Source organism: Coenobita brevimanus, chromosome 111, assembly GCF_032717465.1.
Source record: "Coenobita brevimanus isolate Jiangsu-jjx chromosome 111, ASM3271746v2, whole genome shotgun sequence".
Lineage (NCBI taxonomy): Eukaryota > Metazoa > Arthropoda > Malacostraca > Decapoda > Coenobitidae > Coenobita > Coenobita brevimanus.
The window spans coordinates 7225214-7244159 of record NC_137064.1 but is presented as its reverse complement, the minus strand read 5'-3'; the positions used below and the strand labels follow the sequence as shown (position 1 = coordinate 7244159).

The 18946-nt window shown below is 41.7% G+C and overlaps 1 protein-coding gene across 2 annotated transcripts in view; it reads left to right on the top strand.

Moving 5' to 3' along the window:
• The window catches only part of LOC145417886 (cysteine desulfurase-like), a 126842-nt gene that overhangs the window by 72024 nt on the left and 35872 nt on the right, over positions 1 to 18946 (top strand). For both annotated transcript variants that reach the window (XM_080286501.1, XM_080286502.1), the window contains exon 8: positions 14891 to 15113. In XM_080286501.1, coding sequence (XP_080142627.1) covers positions 14891 to 15113 — 223 coding nt within the window. The remainder of the gene's footprint in view (positions 1 to 14890; positions 15114 to 18946) is intronic.

Sequence of the window (18946 nt, the reverse complement as noted above, 5' to 3'; positions counted from 1 at the left end):
TAAAAGTCACTAAGTACATAAAAACTCCAGAAAATTGCTAGAAAAAGTACTAACATTCCTATAATATTGCCAAAACTGCATAAAATCTCTAGAATACTGGTAGATTTTTTATAGCTAGATGTGATGTATTGCCACTAAATAGAAGTGAATCTTTAGATCTAGCAAGAGAAATGCTAAATTGGCAACACTGTCCTCTGATGTAAACAGACAACTGTACACAGTAGTGATGGGCGATACTGTACTCGATTTTTTTCTGTAATCGATCATTTTGGTTCCTTTTGTGATCAGTAATCGATTAGTAATCGATCACTTTTCAATTACAGTACTTTTATCTTAAAATAGATATTATATGGGTATATTGGTAAAGTACAGTATAATGTAAAATGTTATGGTTTCATTGTAGTCTCTCTCTCTCTCTCTCTCCAAGCATTAAGTTAAAGAAAGAGATCGAGGAAAAGTGAAAACATTATTAATACCTGAAAATTTACTTAACCAGTAATAAGATCTACTGAGCCGCCCGCCACACAGTCACACAACTCACACACTGCCAGCTGCCACCCAGCTGGTAGCTGTGCAGTGCACACCCGCTACAGTCTACACACTACACAGTAGTACAAAGAAACTGTGTATATGAGTTTGTTGTTGTATTAGATTTGTCTTCTCCAGTGTCTGAGGCCCTGGCTTTTTATTCTGCTCGTACATACACGCTATTAATTCTCAGCTACCTCTTTTTTACACATATCTTTATGAATTAATGCATTTATTATAAAACAGACTAATATGTATTCGGTAAAATCCATTGAAATGCATGTGTCAGTAATATATATTTAATGTGTAATTTATGCTTGGAGTAATCGTTTGATAATCAATTACTGGGAACTGTAATCAGTTAGTGAAAAATTTTACCCTGTAATCGATAAAATCGATTACAAATAATCGATTATGCCCACCACTAGTACACAGCTGCTGTGGAAACAGGTTTGCCTATTATGTGCTGAGTAACTCTAATTGTAATTTATTACTATACTGTAATTACATGTGTCAGACTATATTTGTAATTTATAATATTTTGTTGCAAATCATTCTAATTAAATATGGGAAACACTTGTAAGGAAGGTGTTTGGATTTCATTTATGGTACCAGTAGCCCTACCCAAAGCCTGACCTTGAGCATATAAGGCGAAGGGGGATTTTCTGGGACATTTTTTTTTTTTTTTTTTTTTTTTTTTTTTTTTTTTTTTTAGCGTGCCTTTTATGGCCGAAAATACGGAATCGTATTTATCAGGTCAGTGACAAACTTCACTCCTATGTCTCCTGAGGCTTTCAGCATTTCAGCAGTCAGCCCAGACACACCTGCTGCCTACCCCATCAGTATCTTGCCTATTGCTCCACTCACAGTAGCAGCATCAGTCAGAGACCTAGGATTGAATGTCTGAGCTACACAACCTCTTCCCTTCCTGAAACTTCCCTGTTCTTCCCCAACTAATTCCTCTGTTAGTTCCCTAACTCTGTCAGTAAGTATGCTACCACATACAGTACTTTCCCTGTTATACTAAGAAGACAAATGCTTCAGTGATTACCACACACTTCTTTTTCCCCATTCCCTTTCTTCAGGGGAATAATTATACTTGACTTCCAGTCCTCTGGGACTCTGCCTTCCTCCCAGGCCAATCTGCACATCTTCCATGTCCATTCTACTACTATCTCTCCCCCATGCTTCAGCATTATGCCACACACTCCATCAATTCCTGGGGCTTTCCCCAGTTTGACTTTCATCATTGCTTCCATTACTTCCATCCTACTGATTTCTTCCTCTCTTCTCATCTCCATCCTTCTCCCAGCCATTTCCTAGTCACTTATACCTGCATTACTTTTAACAGTTCTTTAAAGTGTTCTCTCCATCTGCTCCCTTTTTCTCCCATATGCCTAGCAATCTACCATTTTCATCCTTCACTCCCAGAACAACTTCTTTATCACTCTGTTTAACTCTCTTTACCTCTTTCCAGAATATTTTCTTACATTCCCTCCACCTTACACTCAAATTCCTTCCAAAGTCCTCATCCACTCTCTTCATATTCTTTCTTACTGATCTTTTCGTCTCTCTCTTCCTCTCTACATGTAACTCTTCCGTCTTTCAGCTTCCTCCATGCCCCTGCTCTCCATCCACTCACCATATGCTTTTTTCTTTTGTGCGACAGTCTGTCTCACCTCTTCATTCCACCATGCTGTTCCGTGCACCCCCTTTCATCTTTTCACTCCACTCATCAGGAATATCGGGAATGAGGGGACGCTATTCTTGGGATCAACAGACGGGAAGGGGGGGTAGGTGAGAGGGTAAAAATTCCCAGTTCACTGGCTTACATTTTATTAGTCTACATAAACTGTCATCAACCAGTGTTCATTTTTCAGAGTTAATAATATTAGGTGATAATTCCCATTGTACAGGCCTACATTTTGTTAGTCTACACTTAAAAATTGCTGTCAACCAGTGTTTAGTTTTCAACTAGTTCATTTAACTAGGACAGTGTCTGATGGGATGCACACCCAATGCTGGGGGTTCAGTTTCAAGTGTTAGTCCACAATATGGTACTGTATAAGATGTGCAGGCCATGCCCAGTTAAATAATAGTTCACTTTTCAGATTCTACTAGTACAGTATCCAATGGGATGCACATGATTTTCAGTGTTCTACCATGTCCTCTGAAAGCAGATTTATGTACAGCATTGTGAGCGGATAATAATTTGCATAGATGTCAATTGTTTTTTCATAATCTAGGGGTATAGTCCTGAGGACAAATACCAGGATGAGGGCATCCAGGTGATCTTCCTTCATGGTGCTCCTCTAAAAATTCTTGATATCTGAGTGCTGAAGTGGCCCTCTTAACCCCAGCACTTGTCACAGGGGTCAGCATCAGGAAGTGCAGTATTGCACGCACATTGGGGTAGACTCTTGAGTTGCAGTACTGATGTCCAAGTGTTGACTCAAGTGAGGCTGGCCTATCTGGTACACCTTGCCACTGAGCTTTCCATAACCTGAGCACTTGTTCAAAAGACACAGGAGATGGCAGATATGGTTGGCAGTACTGATGCAGCTCCTGTAGCCTACATGACCCTGTGGTGAGGTTTCCAAGGTTTGCAGGGATAAGCAGTAGGCCACAACAAGCATGAACTGTTAGCTGTGGAAAGCAGGATGCCAGCTGTTCTGCCATGTTGTCCACAAATGGAACAAACACTGATCTTCTGTAGTAGTAGCCTTCGGCATTGTTTGCTTCCATATTACTGCGCAGTGTCTGTGCGGCGTGGCATTTGGACAGAATGGCCAGGCATTTCAGCCAGCTCAGTAGCAGCCTCAGACACACGATTGAATTCATCATCAGAATTTGTCCTGATATTCTGTATTTCATTGAGGACAAGGTTGATTTTCTCATGAGGGTGATGACTTCCATGCAGCTTCCTTGCAGAAGCACACTGAGAGTCACGAGGCAGACTGGAAGGCACACAGGAAAGTAGAACTGGTGACCTGAGACAGAAGTACATCTGCCTCTGTGCATGCATATGCATCGCATCTTGCCTGTGATGTGATAGCTTCAAGACAGTCCGTGAGAGGTTTGTACAGCTGAGGAAAGCCTTCAAGGCAGTTGTGTTTTTTCACTCAGCGAGTCCCACACATGGGCTTGATCTTGCTTTTATTCAGCGGTTTTAGATCTGAAGTACACCTGTCTTGATTGATCTCTTCAATTGCCTTTTCTAGTTGCTGTTGTTGCAACTAAAAGAGTTTCTGATGAAATAAGTAAGAAACTCAACATAAATAATCATCATCATCATCCAGACCTCCTTTCCTACCTTAGGGCAGGGTGAGTAGTAGCAGTGTCCAGACAGCCCAAGTTTGCCCAGTCCAATGGGCCATGCTTCCATTCACTCATCATTCAAGTCCCTGAAATCCTGGCTCAATCTGATACGCCAAAAACTTTCACCACATTCCGTAGCTTCACATAAACGTATCCTATCAAGTCAGTCCAGATGCTGTCATGTCAAAAGGGGTGCCAAATCCCTGATTATGCACTTCTTCTCACAGCATTCGTCCAGTCAACTCAATCTCTTCTCAGTTCCCTAGCCTCACCAACTTCCATACCTCTCTTCCTCACACACTCATCCACCATATCCCTCCACCTGCTCCTTGGCCCACCTCGCCTCCTTCCTCCTTCAGATTCGCTCAGATATACCTTTTTCACCACTCTTTTGTCATCCATTCTCTCCACATGACCATACCATTTCAGTACACTCTGTTCGATTCTGGTATCTACAGACTTCCTCACTCCGCATCTTTCATGAGTCACATTATTTTGTATCCTATCCACTCTCAGTACTCCACATACATTTCTCAATAGTCCAATCTCCACTGCTGTCACTCTTGACTTCTCATTTTCGTGCCACACCATGTAAGCCTCGCGCTGCTGCAACACTCAACCCTCTGTTTCTTATCAAGGCCTTCACAGCACCAGCTTCCTTGTGTCACTCTACTTTCCACTTCTTTTGCACATTTTCCTCTCTTTTTCTATCACTGTACCCAGGTATTTGAACTGTCTCACCAGTTCTAGTCTCTCTCCAGTCACTGTAATATCACACTGGGCGTCACCTTCTCCCCCGATTACCATCACTTTACTCTTTTCTACATTTACTCTTACGGCACGATGCTCACAGACATCAACAAAACTCTGCACTGGTCTACCAAGTTCTTGTCCAGTATTTGCAAGTACTACTGCATCATCAGCATACAACAAATTTGAGATATTCCATCCATCACCGTTCATTACCATCCCTCTCTCCATTACTCATGTTTTTACTTCCCTCATCACCCCATCCATATATACTGTATATTGAACAACCATAGGGACATCACACAACCTTGTCGCATGCCCACGTTGATTGTGAATCATTTATTTAGATGCTTATTTACCCTTACACATGCCTCACTACCATCATAAAATCTCTTGAGGGCACCTAGCAGCTTACCATCTACACCGTACATGCACAAAACCTTCCGTAATCCCTGTCTATCTACTTTATCGCATGCTTTTTTCAGATCCATAAATGCCATAAACACCGTATAGTCCTTCTCACAAGCTTTCGCCACTATATGTCTCACTGCAAATATTTGATTCACACATCCTCTGCCACTCTTAAAGCCACCCTGTTCATCACTCACTAGGGCTTCTGATATCTCTCTTACTTTCTCTATAATAACTCTTCCATGTACCTTCCCTACAACACTGAATAAACTTATGCCATAATAATTCTTGCATTCATTTCGCTCACCTTTATTTTTGTACAGGGGTTCAGTCACAGCCTTTTTCCACTCTACTGGCACAGTTTCACTCATCCGTGCCTTCGTACATATCTCCAACAAACACTTCGTTCCTCTCTCTCTCCACTAGACTTAATCATCTCTGCATACATCTCATCAATCCTAGCTGCTGTCCCATTTTTCAGCTGCTTCACAGCGTTCTTCACCTGTGCGAGTGTCGGATAAATAATTATGCAATAAAATAAATTATAATGGCAACACACCTTCCACCTCTGCCTCTCTCGGCCGATGCTGGTCACGTGACAAGCCAGCACACTACAAAAAATAATTAGGCTACTTCACATTTTACTATACGGTATTCATTAAAAACATTCCAGAACAAAACAAACAATATCAACATGCAGGAGATAACTTGGCAAACTCAGGGACATTCAACATAGTCATAATAAATAAACAGTCTCAAGGGCACTAGCCTACGCGACTGATGTAATACAGTCAGTCCTCGTAAATCGCGGCAATTTGGGTCTGGACCACTGCCGTGATTTACGAATTCCATGATTTATGAATAATAACTCTTATGTGAAAAATGAATTTGGGTCTGGACTTTGGCCAACCTGCCCCCACAGCACCCTACCTACACCTATCTAGAACGTAGAACCTCTCAGCATGAGGTGGGGGTGCTCCCTCATGCTGTTCTCCCTTCTCCAGCTCCTCTGCCTCCCTCAGGAAGCCCTCAAAATCTGCCTCAGAGATGACAGATGCTATGTCATCCACGTCCTCAGTGTGTGAAAGGCCAAGCTGTGGTTCAGGCTCAGCCCTTACCCGGGCAAAATAGTGGGTTATGAGTTCCTGATGTTTCTCATTAACTCTGCGATTATACAAGTCCTTGTAAAAACGCACAGCTTTTTCTAGGTAACCAATACTCTCACTACACCTTTCCTCATCACGTTCAATGGATTTCACAGTCTCTTTGGCCAAGTCTACATAAACAAGCAAATCACTGAGCTCCTTCATAGAAGGCTTGCCACGTTCCTGCTCAAAAAAAGGCAGGTAGCTCTCGTACTCCACGGCGATGATCTGTAGCATGTGGACTGGCGGGAAGAACAACAACAACGTGGCGACATTAGTATGCACACTTGCTACCAGGGATGCGTGGTGATTGGTTGTTGGGTTGCGATTTTCAATTTGAATGCTGCGGTTTACGGTTCTCCTCGGACAAGGCCCACTTGGGTGCCTAGGTCCGCGATTTTCGTGACTTAACAGTGATTTAAGGATGCCGGCAGTCTGACAGCCACTTAGCCGCGATTTATGGATCCTTGATTTATAAATACGCGATTTACGAGGATTGACTGTAATTACATCCAGTGTTCGTGGGGTAGTGATAACTTAAGAAAGCATTTTCTTATTCTCATAATTATCTCCTAAATATCTGCATGCTGCCAATCTTATCTGAGCAGCCAAACAGGGGGGCGCGAGCCTTGTGTGCTCCCCTCCCTACCCCTGAATCTGCGCCTGCACACCACCTCACATGCCGCACAGATTTCTTCCGTGAATATTTTGCATACACCTTCCACCTCCCCCACCTACTTTAACTCATATTTACCCAGTTGCTCCACTTATTTCTTATACTGTAGTTTGCATTTTTTTCCATCCTCTTGCAATCTTTCTACCCTCCTTGTATGGACTACCTCCATCCGTCCTACGCTCCTTCTATTCCTTCTTTGCGTTTGAACCCCGACTTTCACCAGCACCATGGTCAGAAAATTTACTCCAACCTCCGTATGCACTTGCATCCATTACACACCTTCTCATTCTGTCATCTACACACATAATAAGTCATTTCCTTCCTTTCATTCAGTTCTCCACCCACCCTTCTCATCACTCGCCACGTATACGTGTGGATCATTTCGTGCCTAAAGACAGTATTGGCTATCATCAACCCCCTCCTCGCACAGATATCCACTAGAGCACTGTCATTCTCATCCATTTCTGCAGGCACATCCCACTCACCAGCTACACCATCCACCTTCACATTCCCTCCTTTTCCATTCATATCTTCAATCTAAAACAATCTCTCATTCCTTTTAGATTTTTCTGTGCATGCTTCCGCATTTGCCCAGAATTCTTTTTTCACTCTGCTTGCATGATCTTGCATTGGCGCATTCATACACACAGTTGCCCACATTTGTAGTCCTACTTTCAGTCTTAATCCTTGAGCCTACCGATTCATACTGTCTTACATTCTCCATCCATCTCTTGCACACAACAATACATGCTCCTTCTTTCACCCTCTCATTCTTACCTACTCCCATTCATATACCCCATCCATACTCCCTCTCTCTCACACTCTTACCTCATCATTTAGGCTCAGTTACTTCACATATGTCTATTTTTGCACTCTCAAGCACCTGGACGATCTCTCTCTCTCTTTTTCTCTCTCTCTCTCCACCTTATCTTTCATGCCCCTTACATTCCTTGTCACAATCTATACCATGTCCTTTGTTCGGTCCTTAGTCGTTGCCTGTTGGTCAGTCCTGGTCTAAGGCTTCTTGTTTGTATTTTTAGTTTGTTGTTTTCCAGGGAGGGGCACTTACCCTCCACCAACCCACTTGTTGTCTGATAGGGAACATGAGTTGATTTGTTATAAGGTTACCACCCAGCATTGTAAATGATATCCTGGTTTATAGGAAATCATTTAGTTTGCCAGTGAATGTAGGACTACCCTAAAATAGAGTACTGCTACACAAAATGGGTGGATGATGAGTGCCCCCACATACCCCGGTTTTATTCAGAGAAGGCATTTCAGAACAGAGGAGATCAAATAAAACCTTCTTTAACCCCTGCAGTATAAGAGGTCTACCCTAAACAGACTTAAATCACCTGAAGATAGCAGGAATAAATTGCAAAAAAGACATTCTCAGATTGATGGAGTTAGATTATAATTTTTATACCATCTTTTAAGTCATACCTCTCTGTTATTTATTTTTTATTTTTTCTTGGAGGGAACAATCTTTCAGGCTTCTGGTCTTTGGTTCCTTCTTCCTTGCATTTGCATTGCTCAGTGTGATGAAGGGGCCTATTTGTTCATGGTGATGTATAGAAACATGCATCGGCTTATTTCATGGAAGGAAACCAAGAAAGTAAGAGAGGGTGATAGGGGTGGTAGTAAAGGAATGAAAGATAAGAATGGCAGAATGCTAATGGAGAAGAGAGTAAGTAAATAGATGGAGAGAGCATTTTCAGGAGTTGTGATTTCAGAGGATAAGTACAAGTTAGTGTTTGGTAGAGGGGTGGTACATTGAGTGTAATGACAAGGAAGTGAGAGGTGATCATGGAAATGTTTAAGTTGTTGCATAACAGTACCCAGTACTGTTTACTGCATTCCATGCTTAAGGTGTGGAAGTGAAACTCAAACTTTGTTGAAATGGCACAGGTCATGAGTGAGAGGAATGGAAATGAGTCATATGAGGCAAATGTGTGGAGGTATGTGGAGAGACTGATAGACAACAAATAAGGAACTTTGGGAGCATTGTGGTGTTCATGTAGATACCGTGGAGAGTGTTAGGAGATGGTTTGGCCATGTTAAGCGAATAAGAAGTAAGAGACCGACTAAGAAAATGCATGTGAGCGAAGTGAAAGGAGAGAGGGGTAGAGGGACACTGTGAATTAGGTGGAAGGATGAAGTGGAGATGTGTATGAATGAGAGTGGTATGGGAAGGAGAGAGGGTTGTCTGGTGGCATAAGAGAGGGCGTTGTGGAGGCAGTTAATGTGAGGTGCTCCGAGCCAGAGGGACGACCGTGCATTTTGCTTATTTGCTTTGACACCCAATTACCGAACTGCAATATACTTTAAGCATGTCATGTTTACAACCATTTTAATCGTCTTGGCTAGCACTTTCAAGCTAAACAGTAAAATGCATATAAGTATAATTTTACCATTGTATAATTAGCCATGTCAAAGTTTAACAACTAATTACCGAAAATAAGCAAAATGCACTGTCACCTCTCTGGCTCGGAGCACCTCATATGTGACTACCTTGTCTGGGATTAAGATGTCAAGCTATAGATGGATGATAAAGAATAAGAATCACTTGCATCAGTAGCCCTATCATTGCTGATGCTGAGTTGAGGTCCTTTCATCTTGCGCTGGACACCTTTTCAAGTCTTACGGCACCAGTTGTGAATCTTGTGCTTGAATATCAAAGAACTTTGTCCGGTACACCAGCCAATAGACATAAATCCCCCAGATTCATTTACTGTGATCCAGAAAAAAAAAAATTTGCATCACTGTCAATTGTGTTGTCAAAATCAGAAATACAAAAAATATGTACATAATAGTATTTCGTAAATGACATTAATGAATAGAGAAATGTATTGTTTTTATTATTATACTGTCATAACATCACAGTTTATAAAACAGTGGTAGGTTACTTAATGCGGAAATGAGAATTAGAAATATAATTGTCAGTTGGAGCCAACAGAGTGTATTTAAAAGGCATTTAATATGAAAGAAATTAGTTATTTTTAATTTGGATTCTGTAGCAACTTGCAGAAATTACCAAATGCATTCCAAAACCATCCCCCAGATAGCAATATACTGTTGGTGGAAAACACTGCAGCACTAACTAAATGAGATGCAGGAGAGAGCTATGTGGCCCAGTGGATAACTTAACAGCCTTGGTAGTTCACTTCCTTTTATAGTACCTGTAATTTTTTTATGAAGCCTACCGCAGTATGTGAATGAGGTAAGACATCAAATTGTATGAGATTTTTTTTGGTAGCTTTCAGATTTTAATAGGCCTTATAATTTTTAGAGAGAAAAAAAAAAGTACCCCTTTTTAACATGACAGCGTTCAGATTGACTTGATTGGATAGGTACATGTGAAGCTACAGTACGTGGTGGAAACCTTTTGGCCCTTCAGATGGAGCCAGGATTCCGTGGGCTTGAATGATGAGTGAATGGAAGCATGGCCCAATGAACTGGGCAAACTTTGGCTGTCTGGACACTGCTACTCCTCACCTTGCTCATGGGTGGGAAAGGAGGTCTGAATGATGATGATGATGTTGATCTATCTATCTACCTATTGCCAGACGCCTCAATCCCGTTTGGGGTGGCCACAAACAAATCGCCTCCAAGTCGCCCTATCCCCTGCCATTTCACTACCCTGCTCCCAACTCACACCCCCCTCTCTCATATACCTCTCCACCCCATCCCTCCATCTCATCCTCGGCCTCCCCCTCCCTCTTCCCCCCCTCCATCTCACTTACATACACTCTCTTCGTCAGTCTTTCACCCTTCATCCTCTCCACATGGCCAAACCACCTCAGTGTGTTCCTCATAACGCTTCCTATCACATCCACATCCACACCACAACTCTCCTTTATATCCTCATTCGTCAGCCTGTCTCTCCATGTGACTCCACAGGCTCCTCTTAAATAACTCATTTCCACTGCTCTCACTCTTGACTTCTGTCCTTCCAACAACGTCCAAGCTTCACTTCCATACGGTAGAGTTGGTATCACAATACTGTCATGTAGTAACTTTTTCACTTCCATGCTCACTTCCCTGTTTCTTATCACTGCTTTCAAAGAACCAGCAACCTTTCTTCCCTGCTGTACCCTGTCAAGCACTTCACCCTCCAAACCTCCATCCTTACTCATCACACTACCCAAGTACTTAAACGTACTCACATTTTCCAATTCCTCCCCATCCAACCTTGCTGTACATTCACTGACTTCACCTCTCTCAAAGACCATCACTTTACTCTTCCGTACATTCACCTTTAGATTCCGTTTCTTACACACTCTACCAAACTCATCCACCAAGCCTTGCAGCTCCCCTTCGTCTTCACTCAACAACACAGTATCATCTGCAAACAACAGTACAGAGAGTTTCCAAACACTATCCTCTCTCACCAGGGCCACTCCAACATCCACTACCCTACCTTGTACCTCATTTATTACCTCATCCATGTACAGATTGAACAACCATGGAGACATGACACATCCCTGTTTCAACCCAACTTTCAAAGAGAAAAATTCACTTAGTTCACCCTCCATACGCACTGCAGCCTTCGCACCATCGTACATACTCTTCACAGCATTCAACAACTTCCCATCTACTCCATATATTCTTAACACTTTCCACAATCCTAGTCTATCCACCCTGTCATATGCTTTCTCCAAATCCATGAAAGCCGCATACAACTTCTTTCCCTTCTCTAGAAACTTTTCCACTAAAGATCTAAGAATGAATATCTGATCTACACAACCTCTTCCCTTCCTAAAGCCTCCCTGTTCTTCTCCAACTAATTTCTCTGTTCTTTCTCTAACTCTGTCAATAAGTATCCTACCATACACTTTTCCTATTATACTAAGAAGACAAATGCCCCTATGATTACCACACACTTCTTTTTCCCCTTTTCCTTTGTACAAGGGAATAATTATACCTGACTTCCAATCCTCCGGGACTCTACCTTCCTCCCTGGCCAATCTGCACATCTTCCACATCCATTCTACTACTATCTCTCCCCCATGCTTCAGCATTTCACCACACACTCCATCAATTCCTGGGGCTTTCCCCGATTTAACTTTCTTCATTGCTTCCACAACTTCTATCCTACTGATTTCTTCCTGTCTTCTCACCTCCCTCCTTCTCCCAGCCATTCCCCAGCCACTTATACTCGCATTACTTCCATCCTCTATGTTCAGCAATTCCTTAACACTTTAACCGCGGGCATTGTTTTGCCCCGACTGGCCTCTCCCGCGGGGGTTTCAGCCAAAATGTAAACAAACTTTAAACCTTTATAACTCTGCACAGAATAAATCTAGAGCGAAAAATAAGGTACCATTAGAAAGTACTAACCTTCGGCTTTGCAATGATGTAGGTTTCATGATTTCGTTGACTATCACTGGATGGGCAGTGTCGTTAGAAGTGAGCGATCTAAAATCACTATTTTTCGCTCACACACCATTACCTTCGCTCACACACCATTACTTTCGCTCACACACCATTACCAAATGCCAACCTCATTCTGATAATAATACTATAAACATATATGAACACTGCATATACGATAAACACCCACTCTGTGTTCACTGAGGCAGGTAAAAGGCACTGTAATTGCTCACACTTCACTGCCACATCAGCGGTGTTGTAATCACTATTTTTCATTCACACACCATTACCAAATGCCAACCTCATTCTGATAATAATACTATAAACATATATGAACACTGCACATAGGATAAACACCCACCCTGTGTTCACTGAAGCAGGTAAAAGGCACTGTAATTGCCCGCACTTCACTGCCACATCAGCGGTGTTGTAATCACTATTTTTCGCTCACGCACCATTACCAAATGCCAACCTCATTCTGATAATAATACAATAAACATATATGAACACTGCATATACGATAAACACCCACTCTGTGTTCACTGAGGCAGGTAAAAGGCACTGTAATTGCCCGCACTTCACTGCCACATCAGCGGTGTTGTCACTCACACAGCTGGACAGATACTGATGCGTGTTGGTCAGGGGTGGGGTGGGGGGCCCGGAGGGTGGGAGGTGGGGGCCCGGGGGGTGGGAGGAGGGAGGTGGGGGTCGGCTGGAGTGAAAGAACTTAATAGCTACTCTCCCTTGAAACAATTGGCGCACGGAAAAAACACGGGGTATTCAAATATTCACAAACATTCGAGAATGACACCCGTGGTTTGGTCCAGTTTTTGCAATGTCATTCTGGGATGACACCCGCGGTTAAAGGGTTAAAGTGTTCTCTCCATCTGCTCACTTTTTCTCCCTTCTCCACTAGTAATCAACCATTTTTATCTTTCACTCCCCTGCTAACTTCACTTCCACCCTGTCTTACTCTTTTCACCTCTTTCCAGAACATTTTCTTACAGTCCCTCCACTTTACTTTCAAATTCCTTCCAAATTCCTCATCCACTCTCTTCTTACTCTCTCTTACTAATCTTTTCACCTCTCTCTTTCTTTCTACATATAACTCTCTCTTCCACCTCTCAACTTCTTCCACGCCCCTATTTCTCATCCATTCATTGTATGCTTTCTTCTTTTGTGCCACAGCCTGTCTCACCTCTTCAGTCCACCACGCTGTTCCTTGCACCCCCCTCCGTCTTCTCTTCCTTGCACACACCACATCACATGCTGCACATATTTCTTCTGTAAATATCCTACACACACCTTCCACATCTCCCATCTGCTCCAATTCATATTTGCCCAATCGTTCCTCCACTTCTCACTTATAGTCTGCCTTTTTCTCATCCTCTTGTAACCTTTCCACTCTCCTTGCAACTACTCCTTCCTCTCGTCTTTCCCTTCTTCTGTTCCTCCATCTTACTTGAATTCTAATTCTGGCCTCCACCAAGTAGTGGTCAGAAAGTCCTCCACATTTTACCATAGTGGTCTGCATGTTTCCTTCCAAGAAGCTATAACCCTGCTGACATTTGATAGAATCCACCATGCATAAAGGGAGCAACCAATGTGTGACTTTTTTTTTTTTTTTTTTTTTTTTTTTTTTTTTTTTTTTTGAGTCCCAGATACAGCACCTATGTCTGATCATTTCTGGGAAAGGTAATTCCCAACATACATGTTGTATAAAAGTGTTTGAGAAAGTTAAATTTTGTATCTCGATGTGAGAAATTTTGCCATTCCTTATTAAAATTCAACACTTTATTACAGTACTGTACTTACTCTTTCATTTTTTTATAAATTGACATGAGCAGTCAGTCACTGCTAAAGAGGTAATTGTACATGTAAATAAAAGAACAGTTTTTAGCAGCAGTAAATGGCACAAATATTGATAATCACAGTTATCAGACAGCTTTTTCCAAAGTATAGTGGTAGGTGGTGGCGATTATCATCCACTTACTTGATGTAGTGCTGCCTACTTCTTCCGTAGCCTTTATCATTCTTTTACTGTGCCTTCCCTCGTCTCTTCCTATTTCTCCGATCTTTCCTGTCACTTCTTATTACCTTTCTTTCCTTTACAGGTGGCTTTATATTGAGTGACACGCCAAATGGTTTCCTGTAAGCCAAGAAACCATTTACAACGCTGGGTGGTAACCATATAACCAAACCATACGTGCTCCCTACATGTCAGCAAGTGGGTTGGTGGAGGGTTAGTGCCCCTCCCTGTAAAACAAATAACTCAAGTCAAATGGCCACCCCTTACCGGATTATGGTGTCTGACAATAGATAGATAGATAGATAGTGTCAAAAACAGTAATTAACTGATTCTCCATAGGGTCAGTAATTACTTATAAATTATTTTCTGTGTGGTAAATTATGAGCTGCAGACCAGTTTATTAATCTTCCAAAACAACAAGAGTGTAAGACCTATAACAAGATTTATATTTCCAAAATACAGTGGACATTGATCATTTCTGTAGCCAGCGTTTGCATCCAAATAATAAGTAATTTTTCAGTTCATACACCCAGAATGTAATGGTTTAGACAACAGTTTTGTGTCAACGTAATTTTAAAATGCCCCCCCCCATACCCCCCCCCCTTTTTTTTTTTTATAGTGAGGCAATGTATATTTTACTTGCTATTTGGTTGGTGACAGGAGAGAGCTTGTTGATGGCACTGAAGGATGTGGCACTGTCTTCTGGTTCAGCTTGCACCAGTGCATCCTTGGAGCCATCATATGTTCTCAGAGCCATTGGAGCCGAGGAGGACTTGGCTCACTCCTCTATACGCTTTGGCATTGGCCGCTTCACCACTGAAGAGGAGGTGGAGTACACAGCCAACAAGTGTGTGGAACATGTCAAGCGTCTTCGTGAGATGAGGTAATAGCTGTTTCATTATGCCATCTTTTATAATCTTAGTATAGAATTATATCCTGGTATGAAATTTGAATGTGGTTTAAAGCATTTTTAAATTCTTCATTGTGAGCTGACATCATCAGTATGTTGTACAGGGTTTTTTTTATTTTATGCTTAGTTATGTTTATGGAAATCTGCTTGTTTAGTGGGTGCTGATATAGTGAACTCTCAGTTACCCACCATAATTCAGCCAGCCCCTATCCCGGATATTGCAGAACACCAGTTATTGCATAGTACCCCCAATCAGCTCATCATTCAGCATCGAGCCCGGTAATGTGCTACCATCCGTATTGACCCTATATCCTAAAAACATTTCCATGAGTAAAAGATGAAAATTAATCATAAAATACAATATATTATTGATAGAGTACAGTAATACAGTACAGTAATACAGTACAGTACAATCCCATTAACCAGGAAACTTGGGGACTTTACCTTCCTGGTTACACATTTCTCCCGGACATGTGATATACACTCTGATACATGGGCTATATCATCATTGCGGTATATACACTACCACTTGTATTCAGTGCCACACAATCAGTTCCATTTAAAACATTACCTCCTCTTAAACACACCCCATAGACGTAACAAACATGATTGCAATGTCATGCAGTAGTACAAAATGCACATGGTAAGTTCATTTTATTAAACATTAATTTATTACTTTATTCATAAAACACTAAAAAATAAACTAGAGAAATATATCTTGAGCATTTATTGGTGGACTAATGGTTTGGAAAGAAGTGTTTTACAGTTGAATTGTCATGACTCCTTCACAGTTGTGTATACAGCTGCAGTTGAGCAAGAAGTGCTGGATATTGCATTGGGTCAGATTGCAATGGTGGATGTGGAAGTCTGTCAGATCATATGATTGTGATATGAAAGATCAAGCTGAGAGGAGTGAGGTGGACCAGGAGAGAGAGGAGCAGTCAGGGAGAAAGACTGAAAGTTGAGAAGCTGAGGATCAAAGAAATGGCAGTTGAATACAGGACCAAAGTAGGGGAGGAGTTGGAATCAGTGAATTGGAATGAAATGGATCTGGACAGCCTGTGGAATGCATATAGGGTTTGCTTAGTTAGGAATGCTAAAGCAGTGTGTGGTGTGGCAAGAGCAACAACAAAGAAGAAAGCTATGGCATAGTGGGATAAAGAGATTAAGAGAGTGGTGGAGGAAAAGAGGAAGAAGTGGCTAGAGTGGATACAGGACATGGGTTCAGTTGAAATAAGAAATGAATATATAGAGATCAAGAAGCACATAAAGAGACTGGTGAAGAGGAAAATGGAGGTAAATGATGTCATAGGAAGAAAAATGAATGCAAATTACTCTGAAAATAAGTTATTTTGGAAAGAGGTGCAGAAATGTAGAAGTGACAGGGGAAAGATATGTGAAAGTGAGAAGGATGTAAGTGGTAGATTATTAACCCATGGGGATGAAGTAAGGACCAGATGGAAAGAATATTTTGAAAGCCAGATGAATGGAAATAGAGAGAGCAGAGCCACTGTAAACATGATTGGTTTTGGGGGTGAGCAGAGAAGGAACTCAGTGCCAGGAAACGTGACAGTCACAGAGGTGAAGAACGCTGTGAAGCGACTGAAAAATGGGAAGACAGTTGGGATTGATGAGGTGTATGCAGAGATGATTAAGTGTAATGGAGAGAGCGGAATGAAGTGCTTGTTGGAGATGTATAAAAAGGCATGGATGAGTCAAACTGAGCCAACAGAGTGGAAGAAGGCTGTGATTGTACAAAAATAAAGGTGAGCGAAGTGAGTGCAAGAATTATCGTAACATGAGTTTATTGGGTGTGGTAGGGAAGGTATATGGAAGAATTACTTTAAAGTAAGAGAGATATCAGAAGTCCTAGTGAGTGATGAATAGGGTGGCTTAAGGAGTGGCAGAGGATGTGTCGATCAAATATTTGTGGTAAGACAGATTGTAGAGAAGGATTGTAAGGACTGTAAGATGTTTATGGCATTCATGGATCTGGAAAAAGCATACAATACGGTTGACAGAGAAGGATTGCGGAAGGTTTTGTGCATGTACGGCGTAAATAGTAAGCTGCTAGGTTCCGTCAAGAGTTTATATAATGATAGTGAAGCATGTGTATGGGTAAATGGGCATGTGAGTGAATGGTTCACAATCGGTGTGGGTATGTGACAAGGTTGTATGATGTCTCCATGGTTGTTCAGTGTATATAGGGATGGGGTGATGAGAGAAGTAAAAACACAAGTATTAGAGAGAGGGATGGCGTTGGTAATGAATGGTGATGGATGGAATATCACAAATTTGTTGTATGCTGATGATGCAGTAGTACAGTACTTGCAAATACCACACAAGAACATGGTAGACTAGTGCAGAGTTTTGCTAATGTCTGTGAGCATCGTGTTTTGAGAGTAAATGTAGAAAAGAGTGAAGTGATGGGTATTGAGAGAGAAGGTGAATCCCAGTGTGATGTTACAGTGAATGGAGAGAGACTAGAATTGGTGAGAGGGTTCAAAAACCTTGGTACAGTGATAGAAATGAGAGGAAAATGTGCAAAAAAAGTTGAAAGTAGAGTGACACAAGGAAGGGAAGTAGCAGGTGCTATGAAGGCCTTGATAAGAAACAGAGACTTGAGTGTTGCAGCTGCATGAGGCGTACATGAAGGAGTGTTAGTGCCAACTTTAACATGGATGTAAGATTATGGTGTGGCATGAAAATGAGAAGTCAAGTGTAAGAGAATTGGAGATGGGACTGCTGAGGAATGTATGTGGAGTACAGAGAGTGGATAGGATACGAAATAATGTGATTCGTGAAAGGTGTGGAGTGTGGAAGTCGGTGGACACCAGAATCGAAGAGAGTACTGACGTGGTATGGCCATGTAGAGAGAATGGATAACAATAGAGTGGTGAAAAGGGTAAATCTGAATTCATTATAATTAGAAGGAGGAAGGAGGCGAGGTAGGCCAAGGAGAAAGTGGAGCGATATGGTGGATGAGAGTGTGAGGAAGAGAGGTATGGAAGTCGGTGTGGCTAGGGGACTGACAAGAGATCGAGCTGGCTGAATGAATGTTGTGAGGAGAAGTGCATGATCAGGGATTTGGCCTCCCTTTTTAACGTGACAGCATCTGGATTGACTGTACCGGATACATTTATGTGAAGCTACAGAATGTGATGAATGTTTTTGGAGTATCAGATAGAGCCAGGATTCCATGGGCTTGAATGATGAGTGAATGGAAGTGTGGCCCATTGGACTGGGAAAACTTAGGCTGTCTGGACGTGCTACTCCTCACCTTGCCCTAAGGTGGGAAAAGAAGTCTGGATGATGATGATGATGATGATTATGATGATATATATATATATATATATATATATATATATATATATATATATATGTATATATAATCTACCGCAAATTGACTTAGGACCTCACCCCACAAGGTATTAAAAAATACAGAAATCGTAGTATGTCATAATGTTTGTTCATGAAATACCATTCATTTATATGAAATCAAGTTTCCCATGTTTTTCAGGACCAGTTGGATGCATTTTGGCATGGAATCACTTATATCTCCAAAGTAATCTAAGGACATTTCTTTGCACCAAACATTTGTTAGTTCAGTCTTGAGGTTGTCCAGATCAGGTGTCTTCTCTACAACGATTTTCTTCATCTTTTCCCAGCAGTTTTCTATTGGATTTAGATCCGGACCGTTGCCAGGCCAGTTGAGGACCTCAGTCTGATTATCCTGAAGCCATTTTGTCACCTTTCTTGATTTGTGACATGGAGCTGAATTTTGCATGAAAAAGTCACACCCATGA